We start from the raw sequence: 26,405 nt of genomic DNA, 5'->3' as shown, positions 1-26,405 counted from the left end.
TGTTTCCATGTCTGTAATGTGATTCCCTGTTTGTCATGTGATCCTGCCATGTCTTCTCATTGGTTAATTGTCTGATCATTGTTCACAGGTGTCCCTTGTTTTGTCATTAGTCTGTGTATTTAAGCCCTCATGTTTGCCTCATGTCTTTGTCAAGTATTGTTTCCTGTAGTCTGCTGTTGTGCAAAGTTCATGTTCTTGCTTTGGTTTTTGTTTTCATGCCACGCCATGTTTTTGTTTCATGTTTTGTTTTAGTTATAATAAACTGCACATGGGTTCTCATCTCTCAACTTGCCTCCAGTGGATCCTTTATTACAGTAAGCTTATTCAGACATTTCTTACAGTCACTCTGTATGCAGTACTTGTTGATTTTCAGTTTGTTAAATAGCTGTACAATGAAAAATATTAATTTCATTTATCACATCTTGCCTGCAACTTTTATGAGTAGGCTATTAACAGCTGTTCTTGTATTTTGATCACTCTGCCGCATATCTTAATATTTATATTAGAACTAATTTCAGTTAATCAATATTCAGACCTTGTCTTTGTTCTAAATATCCTAAAACTATTTGGTCAGTCTAAAGCAGTCACTATCTCTTCCACCGTAGTAATAATTATACATTTACTTTTGTTATGTACATTATTATTTTATCATTATAATTATATATTTTTTCTAAATTCATTCCGACGACCCATCCTCTTTCTCTCTCTATGTTTCTTCCGGCTTCTCCCTTTATAGGGTCACCAGTGGATCATCCACATATCTGTTTGGCATTGAAGTTAACAACAAATTCCTTTCCTTGTGCGACCCAGCATTGGGAGTGCACTCATGCAACGCCAGAACTTCCTAAAAATCCATGAACTAATATATGTAACCCACTAATTATTTTAATATCTTATTCACTGTATTTTACCTCCATATTTGACTTTTAAATAACTCCATTATAAGTGTTGCATATCCTTAACATATTACCTTTAACATATACAATAGTAATATTATAATGTCTGTCCCCATTTAGGAACATCTTGTTATCAGTCAAAACTTCAAAGATTAATTTCTCACTAAGGTGTTAAATTTGGTCTAATATCTGTTATATATTATACATTCTGTTTCCGTTTCTCTACTTTTCTCTAAGTCAAGCTAGCTTATCAGCTGTATTAATATCATATCACTGTGTTTTCTTTAAAATTGTCTGGTTGGACTAAAAGGGTCAGAAAAAGGCTTAGTCTATATAAGAGGTTAAGTCCCCCCAACATTTTTTAAAGCTTTAGAGCTAAATCAGTTAGTTTACCTGGCGGTCTATTTTCCCGTTTTTCAAAACAGTTTAAATCAAACCCTGTTTCTCCATGTATTGCTGGGTTTGTCTGGTAAAACTCCTGTTGAGTGACCTTGAGATACTCCCGTGAGCTGTGTGCTAGGCTGTACCAGGAGAAACATTACTCCCCCTAACATGCTGCTTTCTCTAACTTCAAACTCAAATCTTCAGTCTTCAGTGCACATAGTTTTACAAACAATTGTACGTTTTTAAGAAACCTCTTTCCTTTTTTATGACTTTTTATCTGGCTATTAATAGTTGTTACAACATAAGATATCAATCGTCCTTTTATTATAATGTTTTGCTTTTATTTTTATCTTTTATTTTTCTTCCTCACTGCAATGTTTCCACATTTGAGGCTCTCTAACTGTAGTTGTTTGTCAGATGAAGCATATCTTTTGACCTCGTCAGAAATTCCAACTTGGAATATCTTTTGCACAGAACTGCTAAACTTTTTCTCAGAAGCAAGGTATGTTTTTATTATTATTTTATTTTATTAATTGATATAATATTTTATCAATATCGATATTCAAATGCCCTAATGTTTTTATCTCATTAGTCTAGTTATAATTGCACTAGATACTTAGGGTAAAGTTACTGACAATACAGCAGCAGTGAAGCAACACTTTAGTGACTTAAATCTCTTCTTAAAACATATTTCAGGTTTTACTTGATTTTCCATTTTATTTGTTTATATTTGTATTTTAAATGTGTAGTTTTCACTCTTGTGTTTGCCTGTAAAGCGCTTTGAGAAAGCAACTTTTAAAGGTGCTATATAAACTAAATGTATTATTATTAATACTTGGGTAAAGCTGGTTTTATATTCACACATTCGGCACAAACTACAACACATTTGTTGGTTATTTTTCCTAGAACTCAACGTCTTTCACACGGCTGCTTTAATTGCACTAACATTTCAGCTTATTCCTGTTTAGTTTAATCAATTTTTTTTTTTTTTTTTTTATATGTAATGCTTCATCATTTGCTAGCAATAACATGCTTTAATGTAACCCATTAAGCTATGTATTTTATGCGTAAACCACTTCAAATTACAAAACCTAAAACTCTTAAACTCAAACTCGTTAAACATTAATAATCTTATGTATATATACTTGTTAAATCCCCAAACTTGACTTCCTAGGCAATTGTTTAACACAACTTCTACAGCTTTTAAACAGTTTTTGCTTTATTGAGTCCTCAATCAAATTATTAATTCTAAATTTCACTGTCCAGGGTGTTTCCTTAGTTATCTTGAGCGGCTGGAATGGTAGGTATTTCGACTCCTTTAAAACCTTCTGCCATTAGTATAATAGTATTAAAAAATTATATATATATATAGCCTATATATACATAAAAACAGCTTTGCCTTCTTTCACAACTTCTTCAATTGGTATAGACCTCTCTTATCTAAATGTATTTATTAGATACATTTTCCATCTATTATTCTTAGTTTCTCAGATGTTAATAAAACATCTATCAGCTTTTTTCCTTCGGTCCACAACATTGTATCTTGTCGCTAACTTAAACATTCCATTTAATAATGCTCTTTGAATTCACTATTTTCAACAGCTCTCCTAATCTAAGAAGTTTACAATATAAGTTTTTGTATAAATTTCTGTATAAAAATCCATACTTCATGTATAGTTATAATTAACTTTTTACTAATTATAGCTCATCCTTCTTGCTTATCTGTTCGTCCAACTGTTTGTACAGTATTTTATTTTTGTCTAAACTGTAATATTTATTCTTATTTCTTTTATAATATTTTCTTATATGTAAAGCACTTTGAATTACCATTGTGTATGAAATGTGCTATATAAATAAGCTTGCTTTGCCTTGCCTTATCTTGTTATTTTAATAAATGAATTAACAATTTCTTGCTGCTAGCCCTTAATTACATATTTTTAAATAAATTATATTTTCTTACCTTAGAGTAGCAAAGTTTTCTTGTAGAAAACCCGTTATAGTTCAGTCTCAGTCACATCTCCATTTTTGAACCTTTATCAGCGTATACCAAGGCCTGTTCTAAGTTACTGAAGTATTTTTCTCTGCTGTAGGCATTATTAAAAAATTTGTTCAAGACTAAAATAGCCTATGAAATATTCTATTTATGTTTGTTTGTCCACTTACGTAATTTACATATTTATTTATTACTTCGTAGTATTCATATTATTTAGTTAATACTATCTTTTCATTTTTTTATCTAGGAATATCTCTTATCACCCGATTGAATGGACATTATCAGTGGTTATCGGCCCATTCGTATGGGCCAGTAGGCCCCTACTGTGCCTCCTAGCAGGTGCAGTAGGTTGTTATCATCTATTCACATCGCTGATCAGCATCATACAGGAAGACTCTCGATCCAGTCCCCCAGGAATACAGTCCGCCGCCAGACCTCAAACCTCCAGCGACTTTCAGGTAAAATGACAGAAAATTAAGACATTTTCAACTGTTCCTATCTAGTTTATGAGCTAAAAAAAAAAACACATTTTTAAACATCTGTTATATTAAAGCTATAACAAGGTAACATAAAAGAGTTTAAACGAAATACCAGATATTGTTTTTATCGATTTTTTTTTTTTTTCATTTGCATTTACTGTATTTACCGGTCAAGCTAGCATTACAGTTTACTACAAAAACGTTGTTTTTTTTAATCGAAACAAAACTGTTAGTTTTACTAACAATTTAGCTTCCACCATGGCTAACTAATGATTTAAAAAAAGTTAGCAGATGAGAGGAAAAAAACGATTTATTACACCGTGAGTTTCCTGTAAATTACACCTTTTAGCCTTAAAGGCGTTCTGTGTAATGACTACACTGTACATATATTTTGTATCTGCTTCATACAAACTCTTCATTCAGGCTATATCATGCTCGTATATAGGCCTACCTACTGTATATAGTGATAGTGAAATCAGGTTTGTGGTAGCTCTATTTTGATTTATGTAAGCTAGCAACAACAGGCTAACAAAAATGCATTACTTCAATTAACCTTGAACTTGAAACATAAACATGCTTTCCTGCTTATATTTTGGGGATATTTAATTTAAATTTATCAATCAATAAATTCCTCTTGAAACAAACTTTGTTGTATTATTTTAATGTAATACTGTGAAACTGCTTTGATACAATCTGTATTGTGAAAAGCGCTATACAAATAAACTTGACTTGACTTGACTTGACTTATGTTTCTCTGTACTTGACTTTGTCCATCTCATTTTACAACTTTTGATTCCCAGATTAGGAAAAACTGTTCCAAGATTGCAGTGGTAAGTTTATTTGATTTATTATCTATCTAGTTATGTATCTATGTCATGGTCTCCCGGCTTTTTGGTGTTGTGTTCCTTTTGTGTTAGTTTTGCCTTAGTCTTGTTTCCTGTTTTTTATTTTGTTGGTTCATTCCCTTGTGCATTCTGTCCTGTTACTTCCTGCTCCTTGTCACACCTGGTTTCTATCTCATTGTTAGCCGCTCAGTGTACATATACCCCTAGGTTTCTTTATTTCCCTGCCAGATCCATGTTGCTTCCCCCTGTATCTTCCATGTAGTCTGTTACATTTATTTGATTAAAACTTGGTTCCTCCACCTGCCTGCCTCCTGACTTTGTTGCTGCATTTAGGTCCTCACCATCCACAACTCGTGACATCTAGGCCTATATTTTAATACATCATGCACATTAAGGAACAAAAATCTAGCTTTTGTTGTATCCATTAGTCATGCATGTGTCTTTATTGCCTTTTTTCCAGAGATGGGAAAAGCATTGAAAGGCACACGGTTAAGAAACATCAAGATACAGGTGCTGAGGAGGAATATCAATGGTTGTGTAAAGGTTCATTACCTTACACATAAAGACATCCCCAAGCCCAGCTCCCAACAAACAGGCCTTTTGAACTCCACACTTGTTCCATCAGAACAAGATGAAGCAGCAGGCTGTAGTTCATCTTCCGAGACTGCGTACAGTAAGGCGAAGAAGAGAGAGCTAAATGCCTGGAATACAGTCAAGGAGGACATGCTCAAAGTTTCATTTGAAACTTCAGCACCAATAACTTCCAAGTGTTCTGTCTGCCAACGGCATGCTGATTATAGGTGCTTGGAGTGCAGCACCACGGCAGTCCTTTGTGAAGCCTGTCTGTAGGGCTGGGCATCGTTCAGAATTTTTCGATCCGGTGCCAATTTCGATACCTCAGTTTCGATACCGATTCCTAACGATACTTTTTTCGATACCATATGTTTTAAAATTAATTTCAACATCAACAAAAATACATTAAACACAAAGCTTTTATTTTCCACCTTAATTGTGAATCAAAACAGTTATCAAAATAAAATAAAAAATCTGGTAAAACTACTCACTTAGCATGTCCACAAAACGTATATTTTTCTCTCCGTTTTGGCCTTCCGTCCACACGGAGACGGCATTTTTATTAATGAAAATGAAGCTTTTTTGAAAACGCACTCCATAGTGGATACATTTGAAAACGCGGCAATACATGAGAGCAGTTGCGTTTTAGACCAAACATACGGTGACTGCGTGCGACCTGGACCGCATCAGTGAATGGTGAGATATTTTACTAAATAAAATTATCCTGTCAGACGAATTGCGCGATAACTTCATTATTTATTTTTCCATCTGAATCATATCAGTGATCTTTGGTGGGGATTAACACATGCGCAGTAAGGTGAATTAAGCGTTTTCAGGCGTTTCTCAAAAGTTTCTCATCCACACTGAAACGTCCGAAAACGCCTGAAAACGCTAGTGTGGACGGAGAGCGTTTATAAACGAAAACGCCGTTTTCAAATGTATCCGGATTAATGTAGACATAGCCTAACATTAATAAAATGACTGCCTGTCAGTCAGTCATCAGGGGAGAGAAAACACCATTGTGGCTGCTTGTTTAGTAAGAGGAAGTGTAACGTCAACAGCACCGCGACCGCTTTCTGCTCGCCATTAAATTAATATCATATCGCAGCAAACGCTGTCTGCGTGAAGTTTTAAAAAACTGTTACCACACTTGAGACCAACCGTGACTCTCTGTGACTTCAGCAAAACTGCAAACAGTTTAATCCGTCCGCACCTCTCCGTGTGTGTGTGGGTCGGAGCTCCGCTCTTTGTCAATATGCAGAGAGGACAGATAAGCTTGCGCTTACGCGCTCAGATGGAACCGAAATTTGGCACCGAAAGATAAAGAATTTTTCGATACTCATAGAATTGGAGTATTTTTTTCGATACCATAAAAGTATCGAAGTTCGGTACCCAGCCCTACCTGTCTGAGGAGGACTCACCACAATTCATTGCACGTCCCTGATAAATGGAATGTATGAACAACAGCATTCACTCACACATATACATATAGCAAAATATTTGTAAATCTTGTTTTAGCACAATACTACAATTTGTGTTGTCTTGAATTACTCATTTCCAAAACTATTAGTTAAAGTTATCTTTCTTTCAGAATTCTTCTTATGAACCATCCTACCAGGGGCTATTCCTGTATTTACCCGAGGGCCATGAAAACCATGCTGTGTACAGGAAAGATATAAAAGTCATTGTCAACACAGGTTTGTCATTTTATAATGTTAAAAGTCATGTGTTTAATTTCCTTGACCAAAGAAAAGAGAGGCTGATGAAATGTTGAGCAATGACATTCTCGTAGGAATTTCTCACACTTCTGATGTGCAATTTTCCAGTAATAACATATCAGGTTACTGGTGACACAGTGTCTGTGTTAATATACATTATAGTAATGATTATGGATTTGATTTATATAGCGCTTTTCAAGACACTCAAAGAGCTCTACGTTGAATCCATTATTCTTTCACTCATTCATACTTGGTGATGGTAAGCTACTTGTGTAGCCACAGCTGTCCTGGGCCAATGAGTGCAAATGGCCACTGCCATGCTGCCGTCTATCAATAAGATTGTCTATCATTATCAATAGACTATTTTATTGTATTCCTTGGTTATGTTTTTATGTATTTTTTTTGCAGGACGTCTCTGCACCATCCCTATAGATATGTGCGAGTGTGAACCTGAAGCCTGCACTCTTCTGCGGTATGGGCTCTGGCCAGCAACAGCTGAAAAGCCTCAAACTGCCTTCTCCATTCCTTTACTGGAACTATTTGTTTGTCTGTCACTGGAGTGTCAGGTTTCTGTTGAGGGTTTTTGCAACACTCTGCGCTGGAGAAACAATCTGACTCCTACAGAGGTGAGTCAGATTGCAGAGGTAATTTTGAAGTCCCATCTGTGACGCCAACATTTCAGATCAAGATATATATCACAACGAAGAGTAAATCATTACGAAAACATCTAGGATCTTACAGTTGTATGAAAGAAGATTGCTGATTTTTCATTTTTTATAAGAAATATATTTATAATTATATTTATAATTTGGTAATGAACCATGCAAAGTATTACTTTGGCTTTTAATGTTAATGATGTTTCAGTAACATTTTTGCTGATGCGGTTAATACCATAGGTTAACGCACTCTACAGAGCCCTGGTGGGAGAATCCATATCCCACTTTAGGCATCACCACTTCCGACAAAGGAGTTTGGTGGATATTTGCCCTCAGTTTGATGATGGGACCACGTGCCCAGCATGTCCAAAGGTGGGTTCTACTCTCCTAGCTTAGTTCATGTTAGATTACTTGATTGCAGTTCCCATGAAATGATCAAATTGAATCAATGTGAAGTGTTACATTTTGATATAACGGTAACAGTATATGTTCACCAGCCTGGTATGAGTATGAATGAGGGAACTTGTGCATCTTTTATCTTTTTTGTTGCACCAGATACAAAACCAGAATTACTCAAGTTATTGTTTCCTAGGTGGATGGAGATATGATAGTAACTCTGGATGCCAACTTTGGCCTTGTGAGGAAACAAAGCTCAGGGACAAGCCTAGTTGAGCCCTTACATGGGACCCGCATGTTTGTTGCTGAAAATAATGTACAGGAATATCTGCTTTCACATCCTGATAATTCCAAGCCTCACGAGGTTAGTCACAGTTGTAGAATACTTTATCACAAACTTAAACTAATAGAAAAACACCTAAGTCTTCCCATAACCATCTGCATTTTTCCTTATCCCAGGACTGCAGTAACTTCAAGGCTGGCAACATGCTGAGATCACAAAAAAAAGAGAAAAAGCTTGATGTTGCAGGAGTGTTTGGAGCCTCCTGTCGTCATGAAATCCCACTGATGTTTGTAAACATGAGCCAAGGAGAACGGCAAGTCTATGACATACTGAATAGTAGAATAGAAGTGTATTAACCTGTGATATGTATATGGGCAATATTACAACATACTACTAAATGAGCTCAGCATCAGAATTCCCATGTTTTGTGTTGTTATAGGTTAGCTTATCCCCTGTATGTCATTGATGAGCTTCTTCAAAGATGCACAAAGAAGAACATACACTTGCGGGTGGTCTATGATATTGCCTGTGTTGTTGCCTCACATTTGAACGTGAGTTCTTTTTTAAACTTCTGTGTAAAGTTTCAATATTTTCTAAAAGATCTTAAAATAACAAATAAAAGCTCTGCCATACTGTGTTCAAACAGAAATCAGGTGAGGGTATACCTCCCAACATCTCCTTGGCTGTGCCGGCTTTTCACATTTATGGACACAAACTGCCCTGCCAGGTAATACCATTGGATTTAAACAGATGTCAGGATCTGTGGATCACTTCATTCCCTCCTTGTTTAGCTTCCATTCTCCTGTCCACTGCACTGCTTAAATAAAGTAGAAAGGCCTGAAAGTAATCTTGAATCTAACATTTTCCTGACGTTTTCTAAACTTGTTTCACAGCCGTGCTGTTGCGGACAATGTGAGAGGTTGTGTCAATCTCTGTGATATTTTACGACTTTGCTTTAATCACAGATCAAGTACAGCACCAGACGGCTTAGTGGGTTTGGGCTTACTGATGGGGAAGGAATGGAGAGACTGTGGTCTTTCCTCCGAAGATTCGCCAGGGTCACAAAGGAGATGACTCACCGGCTTGACCTGCTGACTGATGCACTTCTGCACTATGGACGGAGAAAATCTACTGACCTTGGTTAGTTTACCATAGTATGGCGATGTCATAAATCAGTGCTAGTAGTTTAACGCACTGTGCTTGTTGGTTTAAATTGTACACATTTTATATTTTCTGGAGTTTAGCTTGAACAAATTGTACTACGCAAGTAAATTCAAGTATTTCTTTGCAGCGTTGAACCTCCTGCAAAAACTGGACAAAGCAGAGAAACTATCAACTCTAGCTGAAGAAGACATTTCATCTGTCATCAGAGAGGCACCAGGTAAATTGCACACAAGAAGCAGAAGCAGTAAAAAATTGTGTTGATTAAGATTTACGATCATATAATTTTCCATTTAATTTACAACCATTTTGCACATAGTGGTATTATGTAGAATTGATCAGTCGGTTGTTTTGTTTGTTTGTTTTTATTTGTTTTTTTTTTAGTGTTGATCTCTGAGCAACACATTGAGAGATGGAAGAAAAGAGAGATAGAGCTGTCCCAACAGAAACCAAAACCAATACGTAAGCAACTGAAGTGAATGTTTTAACCATTGTTTTAAGCAAATGTAACTACAGTAATTACCCAAAAAAATACCTGACAAAATAAAAGAAAAAGAAATATAGCTGTAACATTTTCATCTGATCTCCAGACACTGTCTCTAAATGGAAAAGGGACTACATTAAGGAGTTGATAAAGTTCTACAATCTCAAGTAAGAATTCAGTGTCTTGTCTACTGATATGTAATAACAAGGCACATTGGTGTAGGAAACTGTTGCAGTGGCCCTGTTCAGACCCAGTATTAACATGTGCTCTCACTGATACAAAGTGGTCAGCCCTAAGTGTGTCTGACCTGGTATTTAAATGCATTCCAGTGTTTCCTCTACAGTGACTCAACTGTGGCGGCCTGCCACTGCTATATTGTTTGCACCACGCCTTTAAAAAGCACATGGACAACGTCAACATTTCTGAATTGAATCCTCTGTCATATGCTGTTAGAATGCTGTTACGTGTGACCTGGACAACTTCTGTGTGTGGTTTGGCCAGATCCAAGGGGTTTGGCCAGGGGTTCTGTCAAGATGGGGTGCTGAGTGTACATTAATGAGATATAAAATGAACTTCTTTGATTTTAGCAAATGGAATGAAACAAAGTGTGAAATATTTAAAGGGGTCTGAATACTTTCCGTACCCACTGTACTGTGTGGCAACCCCAATCAGGCCTTCTTTCCAGCTTATATGAATGACCTAGTGTTCTGACCAATATTATAACTCTAAAAGTGACTAAATTTGGAATATATATCCAAAAAATATAAGAAAAAAAAACTGAACGCTTAATTCTATATACTCGGTTTGCAAATGCTCTCTCAAAGTAAGCCTTTGAATGGATCTGTCAATGAAATGAGAAAAATTAAATACTTTGGCTTTTACTCAACCAAATACATAATTGAAAAGGTCTTAATGTGGAGAATAACATATATCAGTATGAAGACTCTACTGGGCTCCTTCTATGAAAGAATGAGCTTTGAACCTTGGCCTCAGTGCATATTTGAAGGCTTATAATTTACCAACAAAAAGGGCTAAAACCATGGGACCAACTGTTATAGAGAGCTCTTGACCTGAACTGTCATGTAATATCTCATGTGTTATATCCACCACCTGGGGGCGCTGTCAAATAGGGATTAAATACAATTTCACCCATTTTGCAATTAGATATTTAAGATCTGAATCCTCAGTTGCATTCAGCGTCCCTTTAAACACCCGATGAGTTGTTAATTATATATTTGGAAATTCAAGTTTGATGCAAAATAATCATATTATGTAAAAACTACAAATACTTATGGCCGCGCCATGCGGGTGAAAACATGTCAGCGCCATGATTGTAGTTCTTGTGGGGTCCGACCGAGATGCAATTTTAGGGTTACAAAACGATATATCTATTGCATAAATCAAAGACCAAATATAGCCGAACTAGTGATTACACTGCCTCTAGATGACAGATGTTAGTAAAATGTGAATATGATGGATTATTTTAGATATATTATCTTTTATAAATTAACATGGGTGTAGGCCATAGACAGTATAAGAAATGGACAGAGTCATCTCATTGGAACTCAATTGAAGCCCATTTTCAGCGATTTTTTTAGGACTTCCGTTCCTGACGCGCAGACTCAAACTGAGCTTGACGACGTAGATGTGACGTAAGCAACCCGTCTGTCTTCTAGTGGCTGTGGCATGAGAAATCTGAATCATTCCCTTCCGAATCTTGCAGAGACGGAGAGCGTGGGTAGGAGGTGTCCATGAGCTAGGAGCAGGAGAAACTTTTGCTAGGTATTCTGATTAATTATTTTGTCATTTTGCCTCCACGTCTCCCCGATTGCCCGCGAGCTTCTCCTCCTGTCTATACGGTAATCTCTATACTGTGCGACAGAGAGTCGCGTGGTTATGACGCAATCGTTAGCCTACTTTTACAAAAACTGTTTTTACGGGGCCATAACGTAAGCTACAAGGTAATGGAGCATTTTATACATTGTCGTGTTTCTTTAGAAATAAATAATGGACAAATGGAGTCTTTAAACGCCTCAGATGTAAAGTTATTCGCTGTCAAAGTGACGCCAAAATGAATGGGAGTCAATGAGATGCTAACAGCAGGTGAAGTTCTGCTACAAGATGGTGGCACGCGGCCGGCTTCAACTTCCGGTCGACTTCCTTCCCGCTTGGTGTAGGCTGGTAAGTTAGGTCTTCCGGTTTTCCTGTGGTGGATAGGGTCGTGAAAACATATGGTTACTTTATTTTTCAGACAAATTATGGAGCCGAACAGCCATTTACTAAGTTACTGTGGTGAGGCAAAAAAGTAAATATGTCGGTTTATTTAAGATATTCGTGCCAAAACGTTTAATAAATTACCACTTCCGCATGACGTCTCAGATTGACACTAAGAGCAGCCAATGGGATACCTGTCGGATTTCTTTCACCGTCTTTGGATTGGATCGGGAGTCTTCCTGTGTCAGTGCAGTTGGACAGCGGGGCTGTCCAAGTGTGATAACCGATGTATTATTTATTGTTAGACTACATGGACTTTATATGTATTACGATTTATACCATTTATATCCATCATATCTGTGAATAAAAAACGTTATTGTGGTGGTGGAGATTGAGAACATTTATGTTCCAGGAATTTCTCAGAATAAAAAATAAACATTCTGTAAGTGTGCATTACATGAACTCAAATAACTCCCCAATTCACAGTAAACCATGCTTCTATTTCCAACAATATCTTTATTTTTATTTTTAACAGTTTAACAATCACGCACTGCACAGAGCACACACATCTGAACATAAACAGCACGCCCTAAAACAAAAATATCCCACCCCCACCCCGTTCACATGTATACAAACATACATGTAAAGAAATTACTAAAACCATGCTTCTTAATAATGTGAAACTTTAATTCATGCTGTGTAATGATTACAAAAGGCATGCAAAAAACATTTTAAACAAAACAACAAAGACATTTATTTTAGGTGTTTCAGCACTGACAGTGTTGGCACATGTTGCTTTTAAAACCACATGCAGTATGTGACCAGAACTGACACACTGTACACTGTGACCATGAACGCCATTTTTTGGTAGCATTCTTTCTCTTGTCACCAAAATGGATGTGGCAGACACAGCAGGTGTCTTGACCTACCAAGAAAAAAGGAAGTAAGGAAAAACAAAAGATACGTTTTTTTTATGTACATTTTGTAATCAATCAATCAATCAACCAACCAAAAGTATTAAACATATTTAAAATAATGTCTCAAAGGCGGCTATTTCTGTTACAACTGGCCAGCTCAACATAAAGCACTTTACCTCTGTGAAACAAGTCTCAAAGTGCTGTATCATATAAATGTTATCCTAAAATAATTTAACTTAAACATTTTCATATGAAGACTCTGCAATAGACAATAAGACTTGTGGTTGCAAGGATAATGTATAATTTGCTGTGGAATACATACTGTCATCTGCAGTCATCATGACGACATAAGTGGCTGAAGAAGTTCTAGGGAAGTTCTCTGCTATCTGCTGTGCACCTACAGTACATAAAACAATATGATAAAAACTCAATACATATCTTGTACCTTAATGGAAAATTTGTAATCCAATTTGTCAGCATTTATATGACCCATGACTATTGGATACAGTAAGCAGTGTTAGTATTGACATTCACTGGACACTTTATTATATACAGCTGTGCTACTGCTTATGAACACAAATATCTAACCAGCCAATCACATAGCAGCATCTCAACACATGTAGTCATGTAGACATGGTGAAGAAGACTTTCTGAAGTTCAACCTGAGCATCAGAATGAGGAAGAAAGGGGATTTAAGGGACTTTGAATGTGGCATGGTTGTTGGTCTGAGTATTACTGGGATTTTCACCCACAACCATCTCTAGGGTTTCCAGAGAATGGTCTTAAAAATGCAGAAAATAAATATTGTCTGGTCTGATGAGTCTCCATTTCAGCTCCACATTCAGATGGTAGGCTCAGAATCTGCTGGAGACATCATGAAAGCATGGATTCATCCTGCCGCCCATCAACGCTTCAGCTGCTGCTGCTGGAATGGTGGTGGGGGGGTTTCTTGTCCCACTTTGGGCCCCTTAGTCCCAACGTGGTATGGTTTAACCAGCACAGCCTACCTGAGTATTGCTACTGACCATGTCCATCCCTTTCTGAGCACAGTGGAACATCTTCTGATGGCTACTTCCAGCAGGATAATGCACCATTTCACAAAGCTCAGATCATCTCCAGCTGCTTTCTTCAACATCATAATGAGTTCACTGTCCTCCAACAACCTCCACAGTCACCAGATCTCAATGATTCCATGACATATGCTCACAAATTGTATTAAAAAACATACTAAATTTGACATTGACCAAATCTGGACACAATTAGCCTTTATACAGAAGTAATGTGGACATCAATACTTGACATTCAGTACACGTTGGAAAAAAGAAGTCGTCTGGTGTCACGTTGTGAACCTGTAGGGGATGTAATTTAGGTGTCCAGAAACCACTTAAAATATGCGCCGTTTGGACGTCTCTTTGCGCTGTAGGTGTGATCCCTACTGCATGCGAAGACCTATGTGATATTCATTTTTCTTTTTGAAAAATAAATATGGTTAAACAATTTGTGAGCTTTTCTCTCTTTTTCTGTTAGTTTTGTGAGCATTTGTCTGTGCACCAATCTCAATCTAATAAAACGCATTTGGGTTGTAGCCACTGGCATTAAAAAGAAATCAGTTACAAATAATTACCATTTCCACACATAGGTTGCAGTAACTCTTCCACTGACTGGCATCCTTCCTTTGTATGGATATCGTCTGCCGTGGCTTCTGGGTCCATGTCCTCAAGAACACCCTCTCCCATCCCAGTTGGACTGCATTGTGTCGCATCTGCTTTATATGTTAAGGCAAAAAAGGTACACTTACTGTATGAAGGATATGCATGACACGTAATTGCTGGAGGAAAAAATAGTATCATATAGTATAAATAGTATCAAATAGTACCTATAGTATCATACAGGGAATATAAGTTACAACAATGAAAGGAATAGATTTATTAATTTCATAGTTTGTAAATGTAAACCACTGTAATGGGCAATAACAGTCTCCAAAATCATAATTAACTATGTAAAGACTATCTGGAGAGGTGCCTTAAAAATGGTGTTCCACTATAATTTTGATTCTGGAACAAAACACAAAAATCAGTTTGGGATGTTTATAATGGCCCTGCACAATATTGTAATATTTTTGTTACCTCATTATTCGCTCAGTGTTCAAAGAGCGAAATAGCATGCAGAAATACAACTGCCACTAGTAAGTCTAAATATGACTTACTAATTTCAAATGAAATCTGCTCAGCATTTTTCAAAATGGCATCTAATTGGTGTCTTCCATAAAAAGATGGCTTCCTTAGACCAAGGCCATTTGGCAGTCCAACTACCGTCAGGCCTCAGTTTAAAGCAGCACCAGAGCCCGTCTACGGAGAGCCTGTCCACTCCCTATTAAGCCCTATTGTACCGAATTTTGGTTGTAGTACCACCAGAGTTCCACTGGGGGCGCTCGCCATGAGTGCAAAATGAATGGGAGTCAATGGGGCTAGACGGCTAAATTTGTCTCTTTCACCCGATTGCCGTTGAGAAATCTCAGATGTGATTGTAGATTTTGCAAGTTCAACATGGGTTTTAGGTCGAAAGTTGAATGAACGAGTACTTATGTCGTTTTGATTTCTTACAGGTTGAGTTGTTGTTGCCCATAACACGCTAGCATTCTGCTAATGACGTCAGCATTCTGACGTCATTGACATTTTGAAAGACTTTTTTAAATCAAATAAGTGACTCTAAAAAATCTAACACCCAGCAATGTGTAATTTCTTTGCATCTCCTTTCGAATACAACATTCAAATTACTAGACAAAAAATTATATCCTGAGAAAAGTGGATTTTGAGGGGTATACCGCCATTGACCTCCATTCATTCTGCACTCGTCCTGTGAGCGCCCTCATATGGAATCAGAGTGGAACTGCAACCAGTTCAGAAGCCGGAAGTGTAGTGAGAGTGAAACTTCTCGCCATATTAGACATTCTCTGGCAGCACTCAGTAGCTTCGGGACTTCTTCGCTGTATTCTCGCTTTTTGCTCGCAGGTTTCTCTCTAGAGCTCCCCCCACAGCTTCGGAATAGATATTTGACAACACTGTTGTAAAAACTCGTTGTTGATTCTCAGACACCAGAGGCTATAGATCAACGACATCAAAGCAGATGGGACGTTCTTTAAAACGTCTTCTTCATTCGGGTTCGGACAGCGTGAGGGAGCGCAATAATGACAGCATTTTAGCAGATTTCTTTTGGCCGTAAAGCAATTGTTTACATCGCGAGACCTGATATCACGCGAGACTTCCTGACGCGGCGTCCGGCGGCCCGCCGGCTCAAAGTTGCAAGTGCGTATTTTCCGCTCACGGGCACCAAGGGGGTGCGAAACGACCACCATTCAACCCGAAATAAGTAATATAACCATTCCAATGACTCCGAAGCTGTTCAGTTAAGGTAAAAAAAGTTACTTAGTTCACCTTTAACAAGGCCTGGTAAGGGAGCCTTCCAGAACCTCCAGCCTCCTCTGAAAGACATGAATATGCTCATGCATGCACACAAGTTTTCAGTTTGACAATTCCGACTTCCCTACCTGTTTATAATCAGTGCATAGATTGTAAACATGTAATTCTTAAGATTGTATGCTATAGGTTAAAATGCCACAGATTCATGGAGGCATATTAGCTCATCAATATATGTAAATATTTATAAATTTTTCACATTTGCCTAAAAAAAAGTTAGAAAATATGCTTACTATATCTTTGATTGAAGAGGTCCTGCACTTTCTTAACCAGGTCATTGACTTGACCTTTGTTGCTGTGGGTGGTGCTGTCGGTAGTGCAAGAGGAATTGGCTGCAAACGTAAGGACAAACCATATCATTTATCTAACAGAATTGTATTACGTATCTTTGCACTATTACAAGCCATTTGTGTAGTTTTTCATAAAAACAGTATCACCTTTGAAGTGCAGTGCAAAGTTGTTTGCTGTGTCTGTGGAGTCAAGGAAGTCAGCTGCCCCTTTGCTGCTGACTTCGTAGACCTCTAGGCCAGACTTTTGTCGGTCAAAAGATAAAATGGCCGTCTCAACACCCAACTCCTCAAGTTTGGACACCTTTACCATTTTCAGGTAAAAAAGAATATCAAATAAAAAAATCCAACATGCATACCAACATTCCAACATATACTGAAGAAGCAACTCATAACAGGGCATGGCAGTCTATATGAAAACACTTTTACTGGGTGAAAATATTGTGAGAAATAAGTGCTTAAGGAAATTACATTTACTACACATTAAGAGTCTAAATGATGTGCAGAAAAAATGTGGAGAATATAATTGGTGTGAATGCTGAATCATCAAAGAATCAAAATATGAGCACAAACAGCCATTGTGCTCTGCTCCATTCGCACTTGTGGTTAATAATCCTTAAATCTACAACAATACCACTTATCAAATCAAATTAAAGGCAGGGTCAAAGTTTCTGGAAAAACAGCTTGAGCAAGCTAAATTTAGAAAATATACAATTCAGAAGTCCAAACCCCTTTCTTCAGACTTCGCCCCGAAACCACGCGTCCAGAGTACAGTAACATGCAATGCTTGGACCCGTCTGGGGGAGGGACCAATGCCAACTGTTTTTGATTGACATATGACCATTCAATCATTTCTTCATCCTTGTGAAATGACTGGTTGGTGTTTTTCAGTCCTGTATGTTCACTAGGTTACTAAATGTTAGTAATGTCTTTTGTGATAGATCCTCTAATTAATTGGTCACAAACAGTTGTTGAAGTGGAATTAAATCAATATTGTAAAAATGTATTTTAAAAACATCATGGACCCTGCCTTTAAGTTCCCTTCTTTCCAAACCTGTAATTTCAGCTGGTTCAGATTTTTTTTTATTTTGAGCTCCCTCATTTCAATGCTAAGGTCTTGCCCTTGTGCCCTCAGCGCTGCTGCTTCCTGTTTATATTTGTCTTTCTGCTTCTCCTCTAGTGTGGACCACCTGCCTTTTATATCCTTCATAGTCCCTGAAGAAAAATGAATGCACAGTAAACTTAAAGGAGAACTCCGGTCAATTTTAACATTGAGCTCATTTTTTTGTAAATTTGGAGTGCTGTCAATACAGAGAACAACGACAAAAATCGGTGTTGCCTACACCATGTTATCCTCTTTTTAAAATTTGCACCCTGTTGACTTAAATGGGGCATGTTTTAAAAGGAGAACTTGGTAACTTTTTTAACTTAATAAAACTGTCTAGAAATCATTTGGATGGTTAAACAACCTGTTCTGGTGATATTGGTGACTTTCCCCGCTCCCCCCAGCGTTCCCAGGTGGAAAACCAACCTTGCAACTTGGGGACTACCGTCCCGGCAAGATAGAAATTGGAAGTCTCGTGAGAAGCGAGAACTAGAACGAGAACGAGCGCGAAACACAAACTGCTTTACGGCAATTCGACATAAACACACACGCATGTATGATGTATTACCAGATTACCCAACTCGGTAGACATAGCTCCACGCGATACAGTTGGCTTGCTCCAATCAAAACAAACGCACATGAGCAGCGGTAGAGAGGGGGAGGAGGCCGCCGCAAGTGAGTTTTTTACGACCATGTTGTGAAATATACACCCCCCCACAGCTGTAGGGGGAGCTCGTGGGGAAAACATGCGACAACAAAAGGGAAAATCAGCAAAGAAGTGACTAGAGTTCGCTAGAGTTGCAGAGTTCTCCTTTAAACCTGCTTTTACCCTCTTAACATCCTTGATGTGTCATTACAAGTGCCCAGCCAATGTGAGTGATTCCTTCAGAGTGAACACGGTGAATCTGACTGCAGTAGATGTGAAAAATATGAATAAAAATTAAGTTAATTCGGCCAGCGCTCATACCTGTATTTACATCCTGTTTTAGGTTGAAGTCCAAAGTAGTCGATTGTCGAGTTCACGCGCGTGATCATAGGCAACTAAACATATGCGCGTGAACTCGACAATTGATTACTATGGACTTCAACCGAAAACAGGATGTAAATACAGGTATGAGCGCTGGCTGAAATAACATCATTTTTATTCATATCTTTCACATCTACTGCAGTCAGATTCACCGTGTTCACTCTGAAGGAATCACTCACATTGGCTGTGCACTTGTAATGACACATCAAGGATATTAAGAGGCTAAAAGCAGGTTTAAAACTTGCCCTATTGAAGTCAATAGGGTGCAAATTTTAAAAAGAGGATAACATGGTGTAGGCAACACCGATTTTTGTTGTTGTTCTCTGTATTGACAGCACTCCAAATGTACAAACAAATGAGCTCAATGTTAAAATTGACCGGAGTTCTCCTTTAACACTTAACAGTCTGCAGAAAATGTGTCTGACACCTCGGTTTGCCCTTGGATTGTGAAATCCACCTTTCAAACAATAATTTGTAAATACATCAACAAACAGACCAGTCTTATATCAATCTATGTAACTTCTACATGTAAAGTGCCTGCCAAATAGTATACTAAACATTAGTTTCATGACCCTTGTGAACCACTGATGAAAATTGACAACATGAAATTCTAATATGACAAACAGTCCCTCTCACCTTTCTTTCGGAGAACATCCCTGCAAAAAAGGTTGTATGGTGACAAATCCCGAGTGTAAAACTTTGGCTTTGAGGGCCGGGTCTCAGAACCTTTTTGGGATCTCTTGTAATTTCCAATCCAGTTCTGAAAGACAGTAAACAAAATGAATGACATGGGATTATAACCCGTTAGACAGGAAAAATAATTCCATTTTGTAAAAGTAGAAGTAATACAGCATGAATTACTTTTAAAGAGCTGTGTATTAGTGCAACAAGTAACCCTTACTTGTATGACACAGATGTCAAGACCGGTTGCTGCTACAGCTTGTAGTACCAAGGGCGAGCCAACACCTGTCATTCCCTCCTTATAGAAGGATGTAAGAGTGTTTCTCTGATCGTCCCTTATCTCTGTTTGCTCTTGTTAAGAAACAACAAAAAAGGTAGTCAGTAATAAACCAGTTATTTAAAAAAACATAATGCTGAGGGAAAGAGTGGATTTTGCACACCATACCAGTTTTCTTTTACACACTAGACTTAGGCTTCTAGATTAGTAAATACAAGTAGCCTACCTCTCTGAGCCATCTTCAACCTGGAATATAAATGGATATAAACTTGCCTTTACACATATTTCACAATCAGCCCACTAAATCCATGCAGCTTGGTTAAAACCTTATTTACAATAATGCATTATGGACAAATTATAAACAAACTTACCACTGCAATCTTGGAACAGTTTTTCCTAATCTGGGAATCAAAAAGTTGTAAAATGAGATGGACAAAGTCAAGTACAGAGAAATATAAGCAGGAAAGCAGACAGATAGAAAGACCTGTGTATAGGTTTTATGTTTCAAGTTCAAGGTTAATTCAAGTAATGCATTTTTGTTAGCCTGTTGTTGCTAGCTTACATAAATCAAAATAGAGCTACCACAAACCTGATTTCACTATCACTATATACAGTAGGTAGGCCTATACGAGCATGATATAGCCTGAATGAAGAGTTTGTATGAAGCAGATACAAAATATATGTACAGTGTAGTCATTACACAGAACGCCTTTAAGGCTAAAAGGTGTAATTTACAGGAAACTCACGGTGTAATAAATCGTTTTTTCCTCTCATCTGCTAACTTTTTTTTAACTCATTAGTTAGCCATGGTGGAAGCTAAATTGTTAGTAAAACTAAGAGTTTTGTTTCGATAAAAAAAAAAAAAACGTTTTTGTAGTAAACTGTAATGCTAGCTTGACCGGTAAATACAGTAAATGCAAATGAAAAAAAAAATCGATAAAAACAATATCTGGTATTTCGTTTAAACTCTTTTATGTTACCTTGTTATAGCTTTAATATAACAGATGTTTAAAAATGTGTGTTTTTTTTTAGCTCATAAACTAGATAGGAACAGTTGAAAATGTCTTAATTTTCTGTCATTTTACCTGAAAGTCGCTGGAGGTTTGAGGTCTGGCGGCGGACTGTATTCCTGGGGGACTGGATCGAGAGTCTTCCTGTATGATGCTGATCAGCGATGTGAATAGATGATAACAACCTACTGCACCTGCTAGGAGGCACGTACAGTAGGGGCCTACTGGCCCATACGAATGGGCCGATAACCACTGATAATGTCCATTCAATCGGGTGATAACATCCGAAGCGGGTGAGTAAACGGTCATTATAGTTGTCTTTATATCTAAGACAGATACACGTTTGTCTTGTAGCGAAATCTCAGCTCACCTATATGCATTTTCTAATGCTTTAACCTCCTGTCAGCATAGGCACTATATGGTTATGCCATTTTTAACTCCTACCTGTTTACTTATGTTTGCAGTACGACTTGACATGATTTATAAGTCTAATATTCCTGCTTATGAACTATTCTTCATTGAATTTTGGGTTAAAAGTCAGACTAGCATATTCAAAGTCCCAGTGTCTTTTTCCATGTCTTCTTCTGGACTCTGAAACTTCTCTTTACCAATATTAACGCTCTCTTGTCTTTTGAAGTTCTTACTGACTTCTTACGGTACCTAAGTCTCGCTTCAGAAACTAATTTTTTGTGTTTAATGAACCTATTACTTGTTCTAATTTTTTTTTGGTCACTTTTCTACTTAAACCCTCAGTAAATGGGTTCCCATTATAGACTGGCTGTCTTTATATCTCTGTAAGTAAAATTTCTATAGGCACAATTTTTAATTTTTTATATTTTTTTTTTAAATTATTATTATTTTTATTGTTTTCCTCTTAAAAGCATCCTACTACATTTCTTTCTATCAGAATATTTGTATTTAGTCCTCTGTATTTACTACATTAACCTCTGACTAATCATTCAATATTAAAAGTATATAATAGCTACATTTAACATAATATTATTTGATTTCCTGCTTTCACTTTCGGTGTTGTGTATCAGAGGTATTGGAGTTCTCTGAACCCTCTAACTCACCCTGACTCTGTTGTAAAACTCTCATACGGAGGCGTAGACCGCCGAGAGAGTCCTTGCGGGACATCTTTTCCCGTTTCTAAAGTTGTTACTCTTTGCATTGTTAACAAGTTTATTGTTAATAGTTTATCTCCCATTTCCTTCATTGTCTGGTATTTGCAATTATATTCCTTCAATTACCATTTTCACTCCATCATAAACTATTATTTAACTTTATAATAAAATAAAGTTTACCTGACTTATTTTGTTGTCAGTGCCTCCCTTAAGTTTCCATAAATTATCGTTTTACAGATCTTTCAGCCTCTAAAGTTCTGAAGTACGAGCTCTTCTCTGTAATACAGTGTGGGAGACGATCTGGCACGCACCACTGTTGGCTTTTCGAGTCTGAGCTATGCTCACAGACTCTGTCTCTTTAACCGGTACACCTATTTTACAATAAAATCATCCTGGCTGTTCCAGGACCAATAATTATACTTTCATTACACTTTTTATTTGTATTTTAATATGCCAGATAACATCCCATTTTTCTCAACACATATTGTTACAGATTATAAGTCCTCCTTTTAGCCTGCATATTTCCACTTCATAAAACTGTCTTCTGACAATGTTAGGTGCATTTCTTCTGTTTGTTTAAAGATATTAATATCAATTTGATATATAGCCTGTCTATCCAAGTCCGGTGGTTTAAATTCTTTTTAGCACTCTATCATTCGTAATATTTAGAAAAACATTTCTTAGCTGTTTAATAACAGTCATTAATCATTATTAACCATTATTCCTTGTCTAGAAGTCTTATTCTGTAATGTTATTACATGTACAAATTTTTCCACTTCATGTTAGACCTACCTCAGTCTATCTCTATAGAGAAGCCTCGTTCCATTTTCTAAAACCGTTGTGTCTGCCTGGAAGGCTAGGTTTCATTTTAATACATGAGAATCTCCTCATGTTAAATATCTACATTGCTGGATTTTACTGCTTGCCCTGTCATAAGCGAAGCGTCCTCCACTAACAGGTCTTATCTTTTAGCCAGTCTGTGCCTCGTACTGTCTGAGGCTAGCCGTTTGAGACTTTCTGTCTCTCCTTTTTCATGGCTTTCTCAATCTTTACGGCTCTCGCTCATAAAGTTATTTGTTCTACGCGCGTTCAACCCTTTCTGGGCTGTCTATAAATAATCTCTGTTCAACCCTTTCTGGGATTTTCCTTTAAATAATCTTTTCTAGATTATTACTTTCTGGCTAAATTTCTCTTAGTCGACTTTTGTTTTAACCCTTCTGGGTTTTATTATTATTACATTAATCTTTGCCCTTTCTGGGTATGCATTATAGCATTCATTTTTCCACTCTCACGGAATTTTATTTTTATATATTAATCTTTGCCCTTTCTGGGCTTTATTATAACAGTAATATTCTCCCTTTCTGGGTCTGTATTTTTAAATACTATCTTTTCCAGAAGTTTCTCTTAGACGTCATTTATTTTAACCCTTTCTGGGTTGTTCCTTTAAATAATCTTTTCTAGATTATTAACATTGTTGGGGTCTTACAGGTTGCCTTTTAGTTGGTAATTTACTAGCATTCAAAGTTCGTACTCCTATACTCAAGCGTACGAGTGCGGAAGCGAATGGGCAAGCATTGCTCGATCGACCGTGGCCAGGGATCGATGGATCAATGCCCCTAAAACGTTGGGCGCCATGTTTTACGGTGTGTACTTTACTCTTAACACCTTTTACATATTTATTTATTATTCTCAGGTAAGGTAAAGAAAGTCAAATCTGACCTAAACCGTAAGCATTCAAAAGGTACTTACAATTTGGTCAGAAGACTCCTCTGTGGTATGTTCTCATTAAAAGTCTTCCAGCATCATAAATCTCAGTAGGCAGATTTTGTAATCAATTAAATTTCTTTTAATTGGTTACTTTTCTTTTTATAATAAACGAAAATATAAAAGGCGAATACAACTTAATCGTTTAAGTATAAAATACAATAGTCATGTTTTGAAACAATGGTGTAGTAAGCTCTGGGCTTCTTCTCTTCTGCTTGGGGTTTCTTGTCCCCAGCTCTGGGCTTCTAGGCGTCGGGGGCTCTGGCGTATCAGTATCCCAAGAGGCAGTCAGTTCATCAGTCTTTTATACTCCTTGTTTACAACAAGCGTTAGGTTGACACTCCTCCAAAGTTTCCCAGATCCTTCTCCAGTCAGGTGCAAGCGGTCCACCTCTTCATGTCCTTGAACTCCAGTAAACTCAACTACAATAGCTGAGTTCATTTAAAGTTGTAGGAGTCCTCTAGCGCACACACATAATCGCACTTTTCTGCTCGTCTCAACATGGGTTAGCACAGTCACATATTCACACATAACCATTTACTGTACATCTATGCCAAAACAATATAAGCCATCTTTTACAAACAAATTAAATAACAACATTGAATGCAACGCATTATATCCAATACATTGGCTAAATATGTGCAACAAAAAGGCATCTATAATAAATAAGGAGGCAGGTAATTGCATTTTCTTGATATTATACAACATTATGCAAATAAAAAAAATAAGAATAAGCATGAGAAGAGGCAAAGAAAGACGTGATGGTGGAGAGAGTTGAGGAAGGGGAGAGGAAGAGTGAAATGGGTAGAAAGAGATGAAGAGGAGAGGAGGAGAGAGTTTAAGAAAAGGAGAGGGAGAAGAGATGGTCATATTCATTTATGTAGCGCTTTTAACAATGTATATTGTTTCAAAGCAGCTTTACAGAGATAAACGTATAATTTAAGGTAACAGAGATTGTTTTGGCTTTATAGCGGTTCTTTAATAAAGTTATTTTTCAGCTAAAGTTAGTTTTGATTGATTCGCTTCCGTCGCACCGATCATTTGTTATTAAATTAGGGGCCGCTAAGACGACACCATTCTCTCTACACAGACTTTAAACGCGAACCTGTGAGAAACGCTGATGGCGTTCACATGCACATTAAGAATTGGTTCTATAGTTATGTGCGTTTGAATATATGTGCGCAGGTTTGTAATTCCCTACAAACCAAGCCTAAACAAAGTACTGGTCTTTCCTTATAAATTTTGATACAGAATTTTATTTTATTTTGTCACTTCGGGGGTAGGTACGCGAAACAAATTTCCCAAAAACGAATTTCCCGAAAACGCTTTATCTGTAGAGTGGTAAAGACTAGTTGGCACTTCATCGCTGCGTTGTCATCGGGTCCTGGCGAAGGTCCTTCGTCAGGTCTGGATCCGGCAGGCTGCGGGAAAACCTCGGGATAAACAAAGACACTAAAATTAGCGTAGATGCCATTCTTCTTATGATGTAACGAGTACATCAGGATTTATGGGAAGTGTTCCCGGTTCCGGCTGATCTAATCTATGCAGCCTAACATTGAATTATAGAAGTCTATAATGTATTATGTGAATGCTAGGTCAAAGAGATGTGTCTTTTAATCTGGCTTTGAACTGACAGAGTGTGTCTGCTTCCCGGACAATGTTAGGAAGACTGTTCCAAAGTTTTGGTGCTAAATAGGAAAAGGATCTACCGCCAGCAGTTGATTTTGATATTCTAGGTATTATCAACTGGCCGGAATTTTGAGATCGCAATAGACGTGAAGGACTATAATGCGTTAAAGGAGAAGTTCACTTTTAAAAAAACTTTTGCTGATAATTTACTCACCCCCATGTCATCCAAGATGTCCATGTCTTTCTTTCTTCAGTCGAAAAGAAATTAAGGTTTTTGATAAAAACATTCCAGGATTTTTCCCCATATTATGGATTCTAATGGGACCCAAACGGTTCAAGGTCCAAATGACAGTTTCAGTGCAGCTGCAAAGGGCTTTAAACGATACCAGACGATGAATAAGGGTCTTATCTAGCGAAACGATCGGTCATTTCAAAAATAAATAAAAAAGTTTAAGTTTTATAAGCACAAATGTTCGCCTTGCTCTGTTCTGTGATGCGCGTTCGTGACGTCACGTAATACGCAATTACGTTGAAAAGGTCAAGTTTGATGTGTTTACAAATGTGCGGGAGGAGGACCATATACACATTTTCAAATGTATTTGTGTCAGTTTATCGTTTAAAATGCCCATTTCGTGTGCGTATCCTGGGTGTTTTAATATTAAAAAGCCAAAAAGAACATTTTTCAAGCGTGACCTTTTCAACGTAATTGCGTATTACGTGACGTCACGAACGCGCATCACAGAACAGAGCAAGGCGAACATTTGTGCTTATAAAACGTAAACTTTTTTATTTATTTTTGAAATGACCGATCGTTTCGCTAGATAAGACCCTTATTCATCGTCTGGTATCGTTTAAAGCCCTTTGCAGCTGCACTGAAACTGTCATTTGGACCTTGAACTGTTTGGGTCCCATTGGAATCCATAATATGGGGAAAAATCCTGGAATGTTTTCATCAAAAACCTTAATTTCTTTTCGACTGAAGAAAGAAAGACATGGACATCTTGGATGACATGGGGGTGAGTAAAT

At 37.3% G+C, this 26,405-nt stretch overlaps 2 protein-coding genes across 4 annotated transcripts; one reads left to right on the top strand and one right to left on the bottom strand.

Annotated features, from left to right (window-relative positions):
* The first annotated feature begins 1,419 nt into the window (after positions 1–1,419).
* Positions 1,420–12,733, top strand: LOC309511241 (uncharacterized protein). 2 transcript variants are annotated; one of them, XM_082186344.1, is made up of 17 exons: positions 1,420–1,782; positions 3,521–3,731; positions 4,553–4,582; positions 5,058–5,107; positions 5,223–6,624; positions 6,762–6,867; positions 7,297–7,514; positions 7,785–7,916; positions 8,137–8,304; positions 8,400–8,536; positions 8,663–8,774; positions 8,870–8,950; positions 9,189–9,363; positions 9,515–9,604; positions 9,769–9,846; positions 9,975–10,035; positions 10,198–12,733. In XM_082186344.1, the coding sequence occupies exons 7-17, from the start codon at positions 7,323–7,325 to the stop codon at positions 10,262–10,264; spliced, it is 1,293 nt and encodes a 430-aa protein (XP_082042470.1). In that variant the 5' UTR covers positions 1,420–1,782; positions 3,521–3,731; positions 4,553–4,582; positions 5,058–5,107; positions 5,223–6,624; positions 6,762–6,867; positions 7,297–7,322; the 3' UTR covers positions 10,265–12,733. The 2 variants fall into 2 exon arrangements, with proteins under 2 accessions (XP_082042470.1, XP_082042469.1); XM_082186343.1 differs by having other exon boundaries at positions 5,058–6,624.
* Positions 12,579–25,544, bottom strand: LOC309511739 (uncharacterized protein). Of its 2 annotated transcripts, XM_082187044.1 has the most exons (12): positions 20,938–25,544; positions 20,224–20,253; positions 20,079–20,098; positions 19,796–19,926; positions 19,531–19,654; positions 17,817–17,977; positions 16,913–17,066; positions 16,709–16,807; positions 16,434–16,480; positions 14,624–14,764; positions 13,322–13,396; positions 12,579–13,007 (listed from the first exon to the last, which is right to left on the bottom strand). In XM_082187044.1, the coding sequence occupies exons 3-11, from the start codon at positions 20,089–20,091 to the stop codon at positions 13,382–13,384; spliced, it is 885 nt and encodes a 294-aa protein (XP_082043170.1). In that variant the 5' UTR covers positions 20,092–20,098; positions 20,224–20,253; positions 20,938–25,544; the 3' UTR covers positions 12,579–13,007; positions 13,322–13,381. The 2 variants fall into 2 exon arrangements, with proteins under 2 accessions (XP_082043170.1, XP_082043171.1); XM_082187045.1 differs by lacking the exons at positions 12,579–13,007; positions 13,322–13,396; positions 14,624–14,764; positions 16,434–16,480 and having other exon boundaries at positions 16,487–16,782.
* Between the last annotated feature and the right edge of the window lie 861 nt (positions 25,545–26,405).

The sequence above is a fragment of the Leuciscus leuciscus genome (genome assembly GCF_965113295.1).
Source record: "Leuciscus leuciscus genome assembly, chromosome: 1".
NCBI lineage: Eukaryota > Metazoa > Chordata > Actinopteri > Cypriniformes > Leuciscidae > Leuciscus > Leuciscus leuciscus.
The sequence above is the reverse complement of the archived record's forward strand: the minus strand, read 5'-3'. Positions and strand labels throughout refer to the sequence as shown.

What these genes read in the sequence shown, in the direction of transcription:
- LOC309511241 (XM_082186344.1), top strand. Translation starts at nt 7,323, where the DNA reads ATGTGCGAGTGTGAACCTGAAGCCTGCACTCTTCTGCGGTATGGGCTC. An exon ending in ATAATTCCAAGCCTCACGAG is followed by an intron (nt 8,305 to 8,399) that starts GTTAGTCACAGT and finishes TCCTTATCCCAG; the next exon opens with GACTGCAGTAACTTCAAGGC. An exon ending in ACAGAAACCAAAACCAATAC is followed by an intron (nt 9,847 to 9,974) that starts GTAAGCAACTGA and finishes TCTGATCTCCAG; the next exon opens with ACACTGTCTCTAAATGGAAA.
- LOC309511739 (XM_082187044.1), bottom strand. An exon ending in GGATGTTCTCCGAAAGAAAG is followed by an intron (nt 17,978 to 19,530) that starts GTGAGAGGGACT and finishes ATTTTTCTTCAG; the next exon opens with GGACTATGAAGGATATAAAA. An exon ending in CCTCTTCAATCAAAGATATA is followed by an intron (nt 16,481 to 16,708) that starts GTAAGCATATTT and finishes CATGTCTTTCAG; the next exon opens with AGGAGGCTGGAGGTTCTGGA.